General features: G+C 39.8%; 1 protein-coding gene across 5 annotated transcripts in view; it reads right to left on the reverse strand.

The window, feature by feature from the left end:
• The window catches only part of c2h8orf34 (chromosome 2 C8orf34 homolog), a 77403-nt gene that overhangs the window by 2811 nt on the left and 55566 nt on the right, over positions 1-19026 (reverse strand). For all 5 annotated transcript variants that reach the window (XM_036522765.1, XM_036522762.1, XM_036522763.1 and 2 more), the window contains exons 10-13: positions 18629-18699; positions 8251-8377; positions 3514-4001; positions 1217-1313 (exon numbers count right to left, since the gene is read on the reverse strand). In XM_036522765.1, the coding sequence (XP_036378658.1) occupies positions 1217-1313; positions 3514-4001; positions 8251-8377; positions 18629-18699 (783 nt within the window). The remainder of the gene's footprint in view (positions 1-1216; positions 1314-3513; positions 4002-8250; positions 8378-18628; positions 18700-19026) is intronic.

The following is a 19026-nucleotide window of genomic DNA, read 5'->3' on the forward strand; positions in this document are numbered from 1 at the left end:
CATTAGGTCTCTCATTTTACAAACATGTGAGATGTATTACAAAATATCTAAGCAAGCTTGATACTGGTGCAGACTGATGGTGTCTGGCAAGGATATTTTCCCTACAGCTTCATCTGTACTCTAATCTTCCACCACAAAGTATGGTATTCCTGGAAATAAGAAATTGTTGAAATCCCTCAAAAAGAGTCCATCTAAGAGTCTAAAAGAGTCCTCTCTCTAAACAGGTGAGTTGGAATATTTTGCAGGTCATAGCCTGGGTCAAGATCCATTCCATTCCCTAACTTTGTAAAGCTGACCAACTCTCAAGGCCAGAATGTTTCTGATATGTCCTTTGTAAGAGAGATAGAGAGGCTCAGATCATTCAGGCCAAACAGTGGTGATGAGGAGCCTTCAGTAAGACCAGGATTTAGTATTGTAGAGCTATTTGGGAAAGAAATCATAAAATTATAGCCTTATTAGTAATTATAGGTGAACCCAGAATAGTATGGCACTTCATTTGGAGAGATATCACCATTTATATAATCTTTACTTAGATGTGTTCTAAAAAAATACTATGATTAACTCCTGCAGCGTAAAGGAATAAGAGAGACAGATAGGGACTAAAAGAGTTAAGCTCTCCATAACATGTTTATCTTTTTGGAATTTATATAACATGGCCAAAAACACATCCTTCAGCTGAGGGTGTCTGACACAAACAGCTCAGGGTGGTGACATCTTATACGTCTTTATTAAAACAATATCAAACCAAACGATACCCTATATTCTGCCCCCGGGCTGCACACGCTTACAGGGTTTCACTCTCCTTTGCTAAGACAAAGGTGATCAGGAGCGCCTAAGGGGTACTCTTGTACTCTTCACATGCAAGATCCAGCCCTGGCCCCGTCAGCTTGGCATTACAGCTCATCTTGCTTTCACAGAAGAGGATGCCAAAGTATCATCCTTTAATGAACCACAAGGGCAACATTCCAGTACTCTGCACGCAGGCAAAATTCCTGTATGAATTTCACTATTCGTGCTACCACTTACAATAACACAGAGAAAAATCCTTCTGAGCAGGGTACTCACTAAATCAGCTGATATCTCCAGAATCTTATTCAAACTTTCACATACCTTTAAAACCCTTTTTTCTTTTTTTTCGAGGGGGAGGATCTGCGATAGCTGTGAACTATATTGCCTAGTACCCTATGCAGTGAGAGAATGGGGGGGGGGTACTCACACTTGTCTTGCTCGGGCTGCTCTACACAGTCGCTCTCTGTGTCACTGGGGATGAGCCAGGGCTGTCGCACGGCCTGTAGCTGCTGGTAGAATTCATCCTGTAGGCAGGGGGGCAGAGGACAGGGGCCAAGTGACACAGACAGCCGTCCACCTCAACACTCATTGAAATACTCCCTATTAGCCTTTGAAAATAATGCAGCGAGTACATTAGTTAATGCTCAGAAACGTAATTTCAGTAAACAAGTAGTGAACTGAAATTTATTACATGCCATCATTTTCAATTCCATGGCACCATGGCTTTTTTGAAATTCTGAATTTTCAAACAGCTTTTAATCAACAACTGTCAAACATTTTTTACTGTAAAATGAATGTCAGAATGCCTTCGCAGTACAAGAAATGGAGCAATTACGGTGTAATATTTCAACAAAAGGAAAAAACTCTAATAGTATTACAAGAAAAGGTACACTGGCCTGTGGAAAGAAGCAGCTTGTCAAAAAACCAAATTACAGAGAAATCATTTGTGAACCAGAAACCAAATACGTAGACCACTGGCAAATATGCATGGCGGCCCATTACTTCAGCAGATGTTTTTATTTTCTTTTAAATTAAGTACACCTAAGAGTATAATCCTCAGGGCCTAATCTTAATAAATAAATTGCCCTGCATTCTGTTCTGAAGGCTTTTATGTGTTCTTATTTTTCAGTGCTAAAAGGTGATAGGGCTCTTAAATATCCCAGATGAACGAAGCTGCAATGCATCTTTGGTCAATTCTGGCAATAAATCACACTCTGGAGAAAGAAGAAAAAGAAAATGTCTCACTCTATCCTGACTTGACTGAATACTAGGTTTCGAAAAAGGCATAAATACATTTTTTCCCCTCACTTATTTTTGGTTTATATTTCCACAATGGTGGGACCAGGTGGCTTCAATCAAATACGAGTTGTGGTTCTGAAGTGTTTGATAATCTTGCTAGGCGTCAACCAAAGGAGCTGAGGATAAAAAAAAATATAGAAATAGTGAAATTCCTGGTTGCCATTAATAGAGCCATCAAAAAGGGCTTCAAATTTAATAATGCTGCTGAGCAGTAGACCATGAAAAAGAACTAAAGAGAAAACTAATTGAGAATTCACTTTTAACCCAGACACGTTTTTTCCACTTTGAGTCGACATCCTACCGTTGCCACCTCCATCAATCCACTCACAGCCTGCATATAAAGTGTCATGTTCTATTACAATCACTGTACAGACAGCCGACATGTTTTATATCCACAGCAAACAGGTTACATGGAGGAAAATGGCTTTTCAAGTGGGTGGTCAAAGTCTGCCCGATGGCATTTTTCCCCACAGAGGTCACTTATGCTGCCAGGAGGTTATGCTACTTTAGGCTGTTTAATGGACATTACAGACTCTTACGGATTAAACTGAACTTATTGTGAGTGAATGACTCACTGTAACATCAGGAAGGTGCTCATGGAGGTAAAAGATCTTTGGAAACTAGAAATTGACCATCATTCCGACACACTCTAATGATTCAGGTTTGATCAAACACTGATTCCAGCTTGACTTAACCTGACAGTGGGCATCCGCTTTAAGAAGCATGGATTTACTGTAGATTTATGCAAGTTAGAGGTATGTTTGAAAGGTACAAGTAAAGGGATTTAACGTTTTGAAGCAGCTGCCTCAATTAAGTTCACTTGGTTGTTTAATGCCCTGGAACAGTTCATTAAACACCTAATTTACCTCATTAATTTAAATTTGAAACTAATCTCTGCAAATGATTTTCTTAAAAGCAAACAACACCATGCATCACAATCTTTCACCAATGCATCAGCCACACAGCACATTTCTTTCACAAATGACAGCACATACCTGGCAAACCCAGATCAGCGTTTAATGAATGGCTCCAATCACACATAATTAAGAGCTCAGTTGTAACAGAAACAACAATCCTACTATGCCCCTGGGTACAATATGAGAATCATTACTTATTTGACAGAAATTGTATTCACAGGATTACTGCTGATGATATATTTATAATCTTTCCTTGAGGAGTCATTGATGACATGAATGTTCTAAACGAGTAATGCAACCTCGATTAGCTGTTTAACCCAATTGATCTATTTGTGGTGTTCTGTTACAGAATGACCCTCTTCTTTGACACAGGGTAGGAGAAATGCCACTTTGATCAAATGATTCCTGTCGAAAGGTTTAATTTACCCTTGGCTCTGGCAAGAGGAGAGATCTCATTAAGACTGATGAGGGGCTGGAACAGGACATCCCCGGGCTGAGCGCTTATTACCTCTGACAGATTGGTCCTTTGAGTGAGTGCTTTTCCCAAGTTCTCTGTGGTGCTGAGGCCTGGCGGAGTGAGCAGAGGCCTCCCAGTCTGACTCGTAGGTGTGACCGGCCTGCTCCTCGGGCTCCCGAAGCCCTCCTCCTTGTTGCCGTGGCTGCCGGGCGTGACGGGTCGTGGCATCAAACTGTTGGGGGTCAGAGGTCGGCTGGGCGTCCTGGGCCTGCTGCTCGGGGCGTTGGGGGTCGGGGTCCGGCTGCTCGGGTTGCTGGGCGTCTGGGCTCGACTCATCACCAGGGAGGTTGGCTTGTTGCTAAGGAGGGGCAGCATGGTGCTCTTGGCTGAGAGGCTCCCAGGTGACTGGGGCCTGGAGGTTGGGCCGGCCGGTGGCAGTGAGCTGTGTAGGACAGGGGTCAGGAGCAGGCTGCTGTGGGGGCTGTTGGGACTCCTCGCTAACTTCCCCTCAGTCAGCTTGGCCAGGTCTCGCTCCACTTCTGGAATGGTAAAAACATATACAGTACGCGTTGAATGCACACGCCCTGTATTTCCACATCGTTTCTATGCGCTGTCAAAACTGTCTCTTACATTCAAGCACATATCCCAGCACACTTGACTTTAATGCATAGAGATTACAGGCAAGATTAACAGCTCTTGCTTTTAATCGAGAGGGATCAAAACATTAAAAAGCAATAAAGTTGGGACTTGTATGCTGTTATCTAAGGCAGAGATGGAACAAGCCTAAAGACTGCAAAACTTTGCCCTGATGTTTATCTCTGTGTCTTTCAGGCTGTTTTTCTCCTGCTTTTTGTGTTTATTTTTACTAGTCATCGGTGGCAGTATTTACTATCCGTGTAAATTGTGTGGGCTCCTGTCTCCTGCTTCAGCTATGACTTCATAACTGGGTTTCATGTTTATGTCAATTAGTGCAATACATGTAGGATTCCACAGAAATTCAGATGTAGAACATTTCTGTTTACTTTCTTATTCAAATATCTTTGTTTGTGACAAAATGGATCCAAATAACTTGTGCTTTTAAAGAGAACATCTGGGTCTTAAAGAATAACTTTGAAAAGTATATTTTTGGTACTTTTGTTCCATTGAGCTTTTTTGTTTCACAAAAGAATCTTGGCATTACTCTACTCGAATTGTACTTACAGGAATGACTGAAAAAGCTATATGTTGTCAGGGAACAATAAGTGGTTTGCCTAACATGTAATAAATATATCTCATGTGAGTATGACAGGTATTTCACAAAGCTTGTCTTTCTCATTTATGAGCAAACACAACTTCCTCCAAAACAAACAATGTTTCTCTCTGCTGCAGTAAAAATATGAAACACATGTTTTATTTCAGATTATGGAACTCTTGTACGTAACAAAAGCTGCTATCATACTGTACCAAATGCAACACTGAGAAGTAATCTAGTTTGTTGAAAATGATCCCAGACTGTTTTGTAAACTGTTCTCCTGGAATCAATATGTTTAAGATAATAAGTTGAATAATTAAATTGCCGTTTCTGCATTTGATCGAATGTAAATTGAAGAGGTAAGACTTTCCCCTGAGGCATGACCTTGATTTTTTTTTTTTTGGTCCACATGCTCAGTGATTCACAATATGAACCTATGGGTCTTTTTCTGAACCCCCTAATGTCCTTGAAAAATGTGCCAGAGAAGGTTTTCCTTGATGAAATAGGTATGTACTGAAAATATTGCCATGTACACAGAAGAAACAGCTGTTTTTTGTTGTCTTGTAGCTGATAAAATTAATGTTAATACTTTTCTAGCCGCACCACAAAAATGGTAATATTTTATATTTATGTCTTGTGTAATAGTTTCTTTATATTAATTTAGTCTTCAGACGAAGCATATCTACCAATGGCAAATTATGTTCATCTATGTTTTATATGAATTTGTTGGAAATAAATACCCACAAATGATACTGTACATTTCATTGAAGTGAGGTCCGCAGGGCTCTGGACGCATACCTATACAATTTTATGGCTTTATGGTTTTAAAAATGCCTTTTTAAGTGAGAAGAAAAAGGACAGACTCTGACCAGAGTGACTGATCTAAAGGAACAGGGCCAAGACAAAAGCCCACAAACTAGCTTTGTGTGGCACAATTATTTTTGCTTTATCAACCTAATTTGATTTTATAGATAGTCATTAACGTTTGAACTCATTTTAATAATAGTCAATTGCAGGCCAAATCTTTTGGTGTGAGGTAGCAACAATTTTGCTAGTAAGGTATAATGAACATTTTCAAAGCTGTGGGTAATTACGAGGTCACTTGCTATGAGAGACCACGTGCTGGGGTCATTTTCAATAAAATAGTTATTGATAATATATACTGCAGGTTACCATGGAAAATGTCTCATAGTAGCCATTGATGTTACCTGGGACTGGAGTTCCGCATGTCATTTACTCTGTTATTATTAATACATTACATATTAATTTATTTGCTTAATATCCTTATCCATGGCACCTTACATAGTTTACACATTAAATCTGATTCATTTATACACCTGGGTATTTAGTGGAGCAATTCAGGTCATGTTCCTTGCTCAAAGGTACAACAGCACCTGGCACCACCTGGCATTCAGACCTACACCTTTTTGATTCCAAGCACAGTTCCATTAATATCTATGCCACATTTCCAACAAAAAGCAGCATTTGGCACTAGATGAGTATATCAGTACATCATTGACATTAAATTGCCAAATGCTTTAAAGGTTCAAACAAAAATTATAATCAGCAGTAGCAACAATGCCAGAGATCCTGTTCAATACAATAATTCATATATCTCTGGTTTACGTGATACAGACTCTATAACTTAAACTACTGTACAACAAAAGCATCTCTTAATCCATTTAAAGAGAGCGTATTTTGAATGTGAATTCTTTTAAAGGCAACTTTTCATGAAAGTCAATGAATGGAAAACATTCAGAGAAAGAGGTTGGCTTTTTGGGCAAGGGATGTTAAATACAAAAAGAAGACATTATTGGTGAATCTTTATCAGTTAAGCCATACCTATATCCAACAGTGAGATAGTAGGACTTTAAGGATGAAGAGAGCGCCTGTTTAAATCTTCTATATTTGAAACCCTGTGGCATAAAACATGGTTTCCAGACACACGTGCTGTTCCACTGCAGACCTTGACTGGCAGGCGCAGTTGTTTGTTTAAACACATCAAGTAAGTGACATCCAAATTACATCTGGATCACCAGCACAAACTAAATTCCACACTGGGCCAGGTTTACAGGGAGAGCCAGACAGACTGGGTTCCAATTGCATGTGATTAAGTACGCGACATCAAGTTCTGTGCCTCCAGCAAAATGTGAAACAGACAGTATCAATCTATAATTAACCTTCTTTAATCAAAACAGCACTGAACGAAAGGCCACAGGACTAAAATATACAATTCTCCATTCCAGAGAAAATTAACTCTTTGCTGATTCTGAATCGCATCTTTATGAAATAAGAGGACAGTTGTTTTTGTTTTACATGTCATGCAAAACACAGAATAACCCAAAATGGACTTTGAACTTTGTGTCTGTCTGTGAATGTCTGTGTTCTGATCACTGTGACCCAATACTCAAAAAACTGTGGACAGGATCTTCAATGATATGTCAGTTATCAGTAATTCACTGAGTATAAAATAATGTAGATTCACCTAAATTATTATAAAAAAGGAGTCAAAAGATTTATTTGACCACATAACGAGAGTAAAGAAATAAGATAAAAGCCAAAGCTCTGGCCTTCAGTATGGAAAACATTAGCAACTAATAAAGGCATGAAAGGGGGAAATTAGGTTGCTCAATGGCTTAATTCCCTGCCGTGTGGGGAACTCTCTTTTTGAATATAACTTTGTGTAAAATAGCCAAAAATCAATGCCATCTGAGTGCTGGAGGGTCTTTAGAAAGCGAAGGGTGTGTTGTAAACAAACCGTAGGCTTCCCTTTGTCCTAAACTGCCGGCGTGCTGTTCTGCTTCTTTGAGCAACAGGCAGCATATTGAGGGACTTTGAGGGAGAGTGAAAAGAGGGAGACCTACAATGTGCGGATGGGTTGGGATTACATTCGCAGCTGCTCCGCTGATGAGTCAGAATGCACTCTTAAAGAGAGACCCAATATGTTTCTTATAACCCTGTAATTTTGAAATATAGTATGGGGTGTGCAACAGCAAACCAAAATAAAAGGCAGGACAAACGTAAACAAAGCACTGGGAGACACATGTCTTAAATTTGATCCCGTGTGGCAGGATTGCCTTTGGTCTACCCAGAGGCTTTCATGCCATTAATAATTTATTTCGCGGGACTGCGCCCCAGCGTCACTCATTACGCCCCGTCTCGAAGTCGCCCCAGCCCCCCGTGCCTTTCGGAGGGGAGCCAGATCAGAACTGATAAAACGCACTGTAACTACTTGATTCGCAGACAAAAATCTGTCAGCTCCCACTGCGCGAGTCGCACATTTCAATGCCTCTGCGGTGCCTGGGTTATTAAATTAATAAAAGATGTCCTGAGTAATTGTTTTTCCAAACACTTTAATTGGAGGATCAGTTTTTAATTACCCCAATCAAACCCCTAGGTCTGCAGTATACTCTTTGGCAGGAACTGAGGGGAGGCTGTGAGTTCCCCTCAGATGTGTCACCTTCGATGGATCAGTTTGTGGATTTAGAGCAGAAGGGTTTGATCTTGAGAGTACCGCTAGCAGTCGTCACTCATTAGAAATTCCAGCCTGTGCGTACCGGCGAGATGTTTCCCCATACTCTGCAGTTCCTTTGAGAAGAGCGGGTCCTTCAGAAGAAGTCCTTTCTGACCGAGGGAACTGCCGCTTCTGGCAGACTTCAGATCCGACTCCCAGACTGGTTGACGCTGGTTGAGATGAAAAAAGAAAAGTCACATTAGAGGAAAGACCCTTAAATTACACGTTTATATTTTTATAACTTTCGCTAAATGCTGCAGCCATATCTGTTATAATGAGAGGCAATTACTATTTTTAATGGGCATTAGAAAAACATTAAAAACCACAGTGAGTTATGACGAAGGGTTGTACAGGAATGAGGCATTAACTTTGTTCGTGAACATCAGTGCTGTACCGAATGTCAGTAGTGGTAAAAGAAATTTTAAAATAACAATCAATAAATTCGTGGGAGTTACGAACAGCAGTCTGTCTGGCATAGGGCCTGACAGCTGCTGTAACACTATTGTGTTTCAATGATGAATTAACCAACATGGAACTGAGTTTCAAAATACAAAGCATAGGCAGAGAATAGCTATAGAAAAAAAAAGCTGTATTGACTGTTACACGGGTATTACTTTCTTTGATTTCAGTATAAATGCTGAATCAAAATTTTGTCTTTGATCTGATGACCTTGTATATTATCGACATGGCACACATGGAGCACATTGATACTGTGAGCACTGTGCCAGAGCTGCAACTGCCAGCAGGTGAAAACAAGCTGTTGTTTTGTTAATTGTTGATGGACACATAAGGACAGCAGGCAGAGCTGCAGTCTGCCTGATCTTCACTATGTTCCCTACACAGGCCATACACAAGAGATCTTCTGAGCCACTGTGCCAACATGTTTGAAACTTGCACACAGTTGCACGCAGGAAAAAAAGGTCAATTCAGCCAAGTTCACATGAGCTTTTCAGAAGTATGTCAAATTACATACTCACCTATATATATACTGTATATATATATATATATATATATATATATATATATATATATATATATATATATATATATATCTATAGCCTCCTTATTGGTAAACCTTTGTCTGTGTTATTATGCCATTGGTGCCATGTTTTAAATTATATGAGAACTTTTAATAAGACCATAACCGAGACAGTGACTTCACATGGCCACATCGGACCGCCCCTGGAAAAAATTGTGCTGTTAAAATTCTGTATCTTGCTACTTAACAAATTGGCGCAGGTTTAAATTTGGTGTACTGAGGTCCTGCAGATTATCCCAGCCTGTGTCCTACTTAGCCTACAGAGCAGTTATAACTTCCAAAACCATGACCAAATTGAAATAGGGCTGTCGAAAAAACCACCATAACCCGCGGCCTGAGGAGACATGGTTAAAACGTGATTGTAGGGACCCTGGAGTTAATACTCATGCCTATTAGTTACAAGAGGCATGCTGTAGTGGTTTGACCGCAACCAATCTGTAATTATGGTCCTCGAACCAAGCAGCCCAGTGGGTGAGACGCTACATGTGATGTTTATTGGTGGCATTCTCATCCCCCTGTGATGGCATGCATCTCCTCTGTGCATTTCAAAGCCTTTGTAAATAAGATTGCAGATATTCTTATCAGAGATGCTTGGGAGAAGTAATAACCAGCACACACATGTGCTGAGCCCCCAACTTCAGACACATAGACAATAATGAAGAACAGACACACACACTACAAATCACATCAGACTCAAAGGTTCCAAAATCAAAACACGCAAGCTGCTCTTAATTCCGCCTTTTAATACCGTCACTGATAAAATGCTATTTTTATTTCAAAATATGTTATTTACAAGGGGAACTGGTCTAAATAAATCCCTGAAACAGCGTTTTACAATCAAATCCTCCGTGTTCAGACATATGGAGGCATTGTGTTCGAGATCTGGTGTTTGGTTGAAGTCAGCACAATTAATTCAGAAAGTCTACAGAAACAGCTCACTGTATTGTTTTCTGTCTCATTATTTTTTTTTTCAGATGAGCACCTGGAGCTCTTCAAACAAGCAGACTGTTATTTTGGTTTCCTGGCTCAACAGGCAAATCATTCATATATACCCAGCAGACTAAGCTTAAGTAGGCTTTCCATTCTGATGAAGTGCAATTTTGCTTGTGTTATTAATAGGACAAAACTCCAGGCAGTTAATTTGACACAAAGCAAGCATGACCAAGACCAAGACCTAATATTGTAAACATATAATCCAAGCTCCTGACCAAACTTCTATGCCCTCCACTTGTTCTAATATGGATAACATGAGTGTTTGTGGAAATGACAGGTTCAGGAGAAACATCAACTGCTTAAGACTTGGGTGTCGTAAAATATTCTGCAGCATCTTCTTTTGAATATTACAAGCAAAAATATGTCTTGTTTTGCATTTATTTGAATAAATGCCTATGCCGTGAATTCTAATGTGACTTGTATGCTGAGTATGCCTGTAGAACTGTCAGTTCTGTGTCTGCTTGTTTATTTTGGTATTAATCAGATTTCTGCTTTGCTGTGCTTGCTTAGAACACTGCTGAATAGCGCCTGTTCAAAATAATACCACCAATCTCTTAAAAAATTCCAAGGGTTTTTTTTTGGTTTGTTTGTCTCCTAGATACTTGTTCATTGAGGCAAACTTTGGATACATAATACAGTAAAATGCTTTTATTTGCTGCGCCACTATGGTTTTGAACAGTAAATATTTTTTATTATTAATAGCGGAGAAGCCATCCAACATAAAAGTCAGAGACAAACCATTTGCTTTCCCTCAATTTGTGACACATGGTGAATGTTGTAAAACTGCCCTCGCTGCAGGTAGTCAGACACAGTAGGTGAATGGATTTTTTATTTTTTTTTGTCAGTCAAGTGTCTGCTGAAAAGTATGAGGCCACTGCGGTATGTTAAGACGTGCCTCTTGACATAAAGTGTAACGTGTAGATATGTCCCTCAAGCGCACCTAAATAGTATGTGAATTTGCACTTGTGTTTTCAGCCAACTGCCCTCACATGGCCGTACTTTCTGTCGGTCCCTGATGCTTTACAAAGAACAGCGCTGCTGGGTGGGTGGCCCTCATGTATAATGCTGTACATGTATGAAAGAGGGTTCAGCAGTACAACTGACATAATGTAAGCATGTCTATGTTATCAACATAATATTATTTTGGAGTACATTACAGTGCCTTTTCCATGCTTGCTGAATAAGCATGCATGCTGTACAAGTATGGTTTGCTGAATTTCGAAATGAAATTAAACATTCTGAACATTTTGGTTGGTGGGGAGTAAGGGAGTGAAATTCCCCCAGGGATGAGGTCTGGCTGCATCATGAGAATGTGATGTTATGCCATTCCATCCACTTGTTACAAAAGGTCTGAAGGACTGCCAGTTCTATACAGTAGGTGTCTAAACCAACAAGTACTGATGAGAATGAAAAACATGGCAAGACATGGGGCGATGCCAACAAGCTTGTGTACCGTTAGTAGGACAGATGGGTTATATTATTTGTAATAATCCTATACTACAAAACGTGGACATTTTTGTATCTATAATACTGTCTATCTGCCTGCCTTATTATATGCAGTATGTATGTAACTCTTGATAAGAGAGTTGTGGTAAAATGGAAAAGGGTGAACCTCATGGCAGATGGTACATGGCTACCTGTACATGAACTGGAGAGAACAAACAGAGATGGATACAAGGAGGAAATCATTCTGTAGTTTGGAAAAAAAGAGAGCAGTTCTCAAATTCTGATAGAAGGCCTGGAGGTACAATGGCAGAAAGGCAGGGGCCAACAGTGCATAAAGAAGAGAGCTGTTGAAGTCAAAAGAGGAGAGAGGTTCAGAGTCACAAATCAGACCCGATGTACAGTGACAGCATTATCTGATATACAACACTGGCTATGAGCTGGTACTGACATTGCTTAATCATATGGAGTATTCTTAGGATACAAAGAAAACTGGGTTACCGTACATTAGACTTTATGGACCTGTGTACAAATTGGTCCAAGGCTAATTTAGCTTGAACATTTCAACAGAACCACCCACTACCAGGGACATTGACCTTTCTTTCATAACAAACACACTCTTAGCCTGACAGATGGTCAAAGCTACCAATCGCGCTATACTGTAAGAAACAGCAGATAACCAGATTTCTTAGGATGAACCCCATTTGTATAATATCCAGGAGATATCAAACACATGCACATATTCATCTGGTGAGACAAATGAGAGAAAGCTGGCTTTCTGGAGCAACTGAGCAGAACGGCCTTAACCATCTACCACAGGAACCTTTCTTTCGGCAACTTTCTTAAGGTATGACTCATGCATTAATGCATCCAAAAATGACTGGGTCCAAATTAAAGTAGTCTTTCAATAAAAAATCATTTTGATTCTGAAAGCTGGGACTTTTGAAATACAGTCCCAAACAGATTATTGGCAATAACAGTGGTTTCAGAATTACAAAAGCAACTCAGAAGCTGGCAATCAATGCTGCTCAATCACTGAACCCACCAATATGGAAAAACCCAACAACTGAAATAGAAAAATGCCTTTGAACTTAACAATATGGAAAAATATTGGCAGCTAAATTACAAAAGACCTTACTAACAATAACAGTTACACAATATTTCCAGCGCTTGTTAGTAAATACTCCACCACAGGACATATTTAAACAATGCAAAATGATACTAGTAAAAACTGTTTCCGTGAAATGTTTTTATAGGAACATCAATACTAAAGATAAAGGAGAGAGTGAAAGACAGCAAAACCTTTCTACTGGAGAGTCTCCTAAACTCAGCAGATGAATTATTCCTGGTTCTTGTAAGTCTTGTTACAAGGTTGTAAATTGCATTGTTCATTATATTTAATTCTGAAAAGATGAAGAATAAAGAATAAAGAAGTTTATTCAGTGACCTTAAGGCTTTTAGTTGCAAATACGTAAATAATTACGGAGATCTCCTCTTTTGAAGGCTCAACGCAACCATCGGCATGTGGTTTCACAATGAGTCCTCGGTGATGACCCAAAGCACATGGCTGAGTCAAGACCGTAAGTCTTATAAAGAAGGCTCTCACATTCACCAGATCACAAAAGGATCTGAGGTAATAAAAAAATAAAATAGCAGTGCAGGACCCAGTGACCTGGCTGCTCATCATGATCATTGATTAGGCCCAGATTTCTTCAGACAGGATACGTGGGGTTGAGGGAACACGAGAGCATCAAAGCCAGGATCCAGATTACACTGCTGCAGTTTTGAGGCTGTGTGTATGTTCAACAGCAATGGCATTTGTCAGCAGGAGCTGAAAGTAGATGAAGTCCAGCTTTGTTCTCTGCACTCCATTACCAAGTCCATGAGCATTACATTACATTACATTATTGCCATTTAGCAGACGCTCTTTTCCAGAGCGACTTACATCAGTTTTTTACAATGTTATTCATTTATACAGCAGGATATTTACTAAGGCAATTGTGGGTTACTTACCTTTCCCAAGGGTACAGCAGCAGTGGGGAATCAAACTGGCAACCTATTCTGTTACATGTCCTGCTCCTTAACCACTATGCTACACTGCCGCCCCGAGCATACACCCTCTGGGCAGTGGAACCACGCACAGGAGAGAAAGGGGTTAAAAGTGGCTCTAGGTTGATCCTGCCACATCTGATGAAAAGGTAGAGAGGGGCTTTGCAACACTGGCAGCATCTGCTCCCAATGAGACTTTACTGGCATGTAACGTGCCAAAGCCTGATACACGAGGATGTTCTCTGTGTACAGACAAACTGTAGTAGGCCTTGCCTGGCCACATGCGCCCGCAGCGAGGAGAGGGAGCTCTGCGGAGAGGGGCCAGGCCACCCTTGCTCAAGGAAGCAAACGCCACCGACCACATTACCTCAATCCCACAAGGCAGGCCGTCAAACCAGTTTAAAGGACACTCGCTGTTTGTTTTCTGGATATGGGACATAGAGAGAGTAGGGGGGAGGGGAGGGAAGGGGGGGTGGTCCATATGAATTTTTTTTCCTTTTGGTTGCATGTCTTTGAGTTTTCAACATGTTGCTGAAAACAAATAGCTGATTTATTGCACTTTCATGTGAAAGACTGCCATATTTCGTTCACATCTGTTTTATTTCCTCTCAATTTCTTTTTTTTTTTCCTGGGTACATTTTTTGATTTTTTAAAAGGAGTTTTTATGGTCTTGTTTACGGTGTCGGTATGCCTTGTAGTAGGCTGAAAAGTAGCAGCAACATTGAACATATCTGTGAAAGGCATTCTCAAAGATAAGCCTCGATTCCCAATCTTGCAGTCAGTCACTGTCTTTAATTCAATTTGCGATGATATCTAGTCAACAGGGCCACATGAGTTCCTCTGTTCCAGACACAGTGGAAGATGAAGTGTCTCTAACATAAGCTTATAAAACCAGGATGTTTTCCTCCCACCTGTACAAATATATACACACTACTCTACTGTGTCTGCTTGGGCTCAGAGACTCCATGAATCATGGTTTAATGGTGACTAAGACTGTTGCAGGAAAACTGTTCCTTCAAACTCTCCAAACATGGCACAAGGAAACACGGACAGGTGTCCACAAGAAAAAGGCGATTCTATTAAAACAGTGAAAACAGGAGTGAACTGTTCCTGCAAATGTTTCCTTTCGTGCAATTGTGTGTCAGGTCTTGTTTCCTCAACGCAATGCACTCCAGCCATGGGCACTCTACCTCTGTTTCCATAACAGTCTATTTTAATGGTGTCAGTATTGAACCTATTAGTGACAACATTGTTACTAATAGTATTTAAATCCAGATTAAAGGTTAAGAAATGGCACACAACGTGCAAACAGTCTGCTGTTTAAACTCAGAACGCGAACAAGGATACCAAAAAATGCTTTCATGAGCAATCAATTACCAACACACATTTTTCTTTTAAAACAGCACTGGTTACTCTATTTAAAGAAAGTGACTGAACCACAAAGAGCACAAAAGTATGATTAGTTCTGTAAGTGCTTTGGTTTTTTGTTTTTTTTAAGGCCCATTGAAAGCAATCAGTCCACTTTCGTTAGAGGAAAAAATAAATGTCAATTGGTTCAGTAGCCATCGCGTGTAAGAGAAAGCCCTCGTGTTAATTCTGGTTCCTGATTTACATCATTTTTGTTGGGCTTGCTGTGTGGACGGGGGGGGGGACATGGCGACACTCAGGCACACACATCTGCCTGGTAAGAGAAATCAGAACAAGAAGGGCTGCAGTGATGGTGGTAGGCAGGGCAGATGTAGCTCTGGTTTACATTACTGGACACTTGGTTAAGAGAGAGTAGCTGCCAGAAACAGAGGGTGGTAATATACCAGGGAGGGCTGTATATAATGTGGGACAATTCTGTATTTCATTTTTGCCTTTTGTAATAAGACAATGAATTAAGCATGAAGAAATAAAGCCACATTAGAGGAAACCACTAATATGTGAAGTCTGGAAATACCAAAAAGACATTTGTAGAAATGAAATAGCTCTTTTAAAAATAAATAAATAAATAAATAAAAAAGAATCGATGGGCTCAGGCTGACGGGTGGGCCAGCCCTCAAAAACATGCCTCCTTGCCCTGTGCAAAACACAGATGCTATTCTCACCTAAAAAATATTTCTCCAAAAATACAGTTGCCAAGGCATTGCTCCAGTGCTCCTCTCTTCATTGCAATCCAGTTATGGGTTGGAAAAAATGTTTTTTGAGAAATAAAAACAGAGGGTAGAAACTGTAACAATTTAAGTTTAAAAACACAGAAGGGCCTAAGTAATGCTGCTGATGACAAGGAAAAAAATGATTACAACACAATTTTTTTTTCAGTTTTCTGCAATGCTTCACAGTCTGAAGCTATTGCATCTCTCATTTACTTGATACTTTTCACAGAGCAGCTAAACATGGAGAGCTTTGAGAGGGACATTGCCAAGGCAAACAGAAAAGCTTTACCCTAAGAACTACCCCAGTGCATTTGGTTTTTTCATTTGATATAGAGATATACGGCATGTATGTAACAGCTGTATGGCACGCTAGTTCAAAAAAAACAGGAATAGGAAAGGCAGTCTGTAGTGATTTAGAATATGGAAGAGCTAGAAATTAAATGATTTATTTACCACAGGATGGATGTATTAACTTAGTCTGACCAGTAAATAAGTATAACACAAGAGGTACTGACTTGTGAGAAAGCCTGTAGTACAAATCCACTTTGACATGACAGGTACAGAAAAAAAGCACCCTGTATCCAAAGTGGCCTGTCCGATTACTCATTTAGTCTAAGTCCAAGTAAGATGTAATCCTCTTTACTATCAAAGAGACCCCATCCCTGGGAAAGGAGAAAGAGCCATCTGCAATATGAAAGAGGTGCTCCTCCCACCCTTAAATACAAGAGTGTCTGGAGGATCCTCAGCGTCTAGGGGACCTCTCAGGAACAATGGTGTGGGAGGCTGTTCCGCCAGAAAGTATATTTTCACAATAGAAATAAAAAACAACAATGAACCATGTGCAATGATCACATTTACAGCATTGCATCATGCTAATTATTTCAATTTCTATCCTAAAAAAAAAATTAGCCTTTTCATTCCCAGTGACATATTTGTAGAAACACCCAGGCAGAGTCTTAAGAAGTTTAATAAAAGAGTTATCATTTGAAATTAATAGGCCAATTCAGTGAAAATTTTCCTGAAATTACCCCAGAAATTGCTCTTAAAGAACATATTCACAGGCTTTATGAGGTAATTATCTTCTGAAGTAACTGGCACAAAAAAGAGCAGTTTAACTAATGATAAGCATAACAGTCCTATATTTCTTTTTGATTTGATTCAATATGGAGAAGAAAAGGCATTCTTAACATCAGAACATACATATTCACCTGATATTGATAAACATATTGGTGTGATATAGACCCCTAATGCTAAAATGGATTGCTTCATTGGTAGATATTGAAAAACTAAAGTAAGAAAAGCTAATTACTGCATTTACTGTATTAACTGAAAGTCCCATAAACCAATTTTAATTTCAGGATGTTGGTAAGTGTTATTGCAGTTAAATGGCAGCGAACAAAAACTAGGCAGCAAAAAATGCCAGTAACCCAACAGAGAAACAGTAGGTATGACCTCAGTATTATTCTTTATCCCAAAAAGTGACTCAACTCATGAAAACATTATGTTTTGTTTTCCAAACAGCTGAGCGCTTTCAGAACAAACCCTGGAGGACCAGTTAATCTAATAGGCCATCAGAAGACAAATTACATCGGCCTGTGAAATACTGCCCAAATAATAAGCATTTAAACTGAAAACAACCTCACTAAAATGTAATGATACAGAAGGTGGTCCGGGATTATTCACACTCGCACATCCATATGGAATACATTAAGACCTGCTTTTTAAAATTGTCTGGCAATGCTTAGCCTATAGACGGTGTTCTTTTCGATAGAGGTGGTAGGAAGCATGCCCGAAATCTTGAGGCCAAAGTCAAGAAAAAATTCTGACTGCATCTGAAAGGGGATCCACAGGGAGCGCGAGCTATATGCCGTGTCAGAGGCCGCTGAATGGTATCGTTTATGCTGAAAGTATCACAGAGGGTTAGCTTTTCTAGGAGGAGTTCCGTGTACTGGTATGGCCACGGACATGGCAGTGTAACACGGATGAGCGGAGCCGGAGCTGCCAGCAAGTCTGCAGTCATTTTCCATATGACTCGCATGCGCACTCGTTTGGTGGGGGAAATAGTTTTTCCATAAAAAGGTTTGTGAAAGAAATTTCCAACATCACCATAACTTAAACAGGGCAACAATACTTGGGCCCCCAGGAAAAAATATTTTGCAAACGGTGCGTCTTTGTGGGTACAGCAAGAAAAGTTTTTTTCAAATAAGGTGAGGTAAGGTAAGACCACTGAACCCATGAGTACTCACCATCAATGTTACTATAGCAGAAGACACAGACATAAACATAAGCAGATTATTCATACCACTCATTCAGTTACAAGAATGCGGACAGAATGTATAGAGAACATATGTCTGTTATGTCTGTGTAATAATTGTATTATATATCATTTCAATGACACATTATATATATATAAGATAGTATGTTCAATGTTGAAATGATTAGAATTTTTTTTACATTTGGAAATAGTACTAACTTGATGATGTTGTAATGTGATATTTGATTCATCCATAATTACAAAAATTACTTTTAAATGGTTTGGCTTAGTTTATTGTAAATCATTATCAGCTACCATATGTCTGACAATCAGTAAAGGTTGGTTACGTCAAGCCACTTTAAAACTAGGATTTCTCCCTCAGTGAGAATGACTGAAGTGGTTTTGACTGTCAGTCTCACGGCGAAGACAAAAGAAGCACGAGGTGAGGCTCTAATTAATCAGGTAACACGATCAGATTTTTTTGCTGTAATTGAACATTACTTACGGGCCCCGTCACTTGAGAAGCGCTCTCGAATTCCTCGTCCTCCATCACGGCCTCAACCCCAGGCAATGGACCTGATCCAGACAGCAGGCAGCAGTCAGCTACATGTAACCCACTGTTAGCACGCACTTACATAATGTCTGACCCAAACACACTTTCCACCTGCATGTTTCGGTTACACCACAGCTGAGCTGAGTCCTTCCATTAGCAAGGCTAAGGGGAATTGAATAAATGAAATTCAATATGGCGAAAAAGACCATTTGCAATATATTTTTGTAACACACATTTGTTTTGCTGTCATGAGACAAGCTGCACAAAGTGTACCATTCCTGTTCAATGTTACAGTGCATGTTCAGTACTGTATTCTCACACCACTTAAGTAGCATGTATGAAATAAGGCA

Source organism: Megalops cyprinoides, chromosome 2, assembly GCF_013368585.1.
Source record: "Megalops cyprinoides isolate fMegCyp1 chromosome 2, fMegCyp1.pri, whole genome shotgun sequence".
NCBI classification, from domain to species: domain Eukaryota; kingdom Metazoa; phylum Chordata; class Actinopteri; order Elopiformes; family Megalopidae; genus Megalops; species Megalops cyprinoides.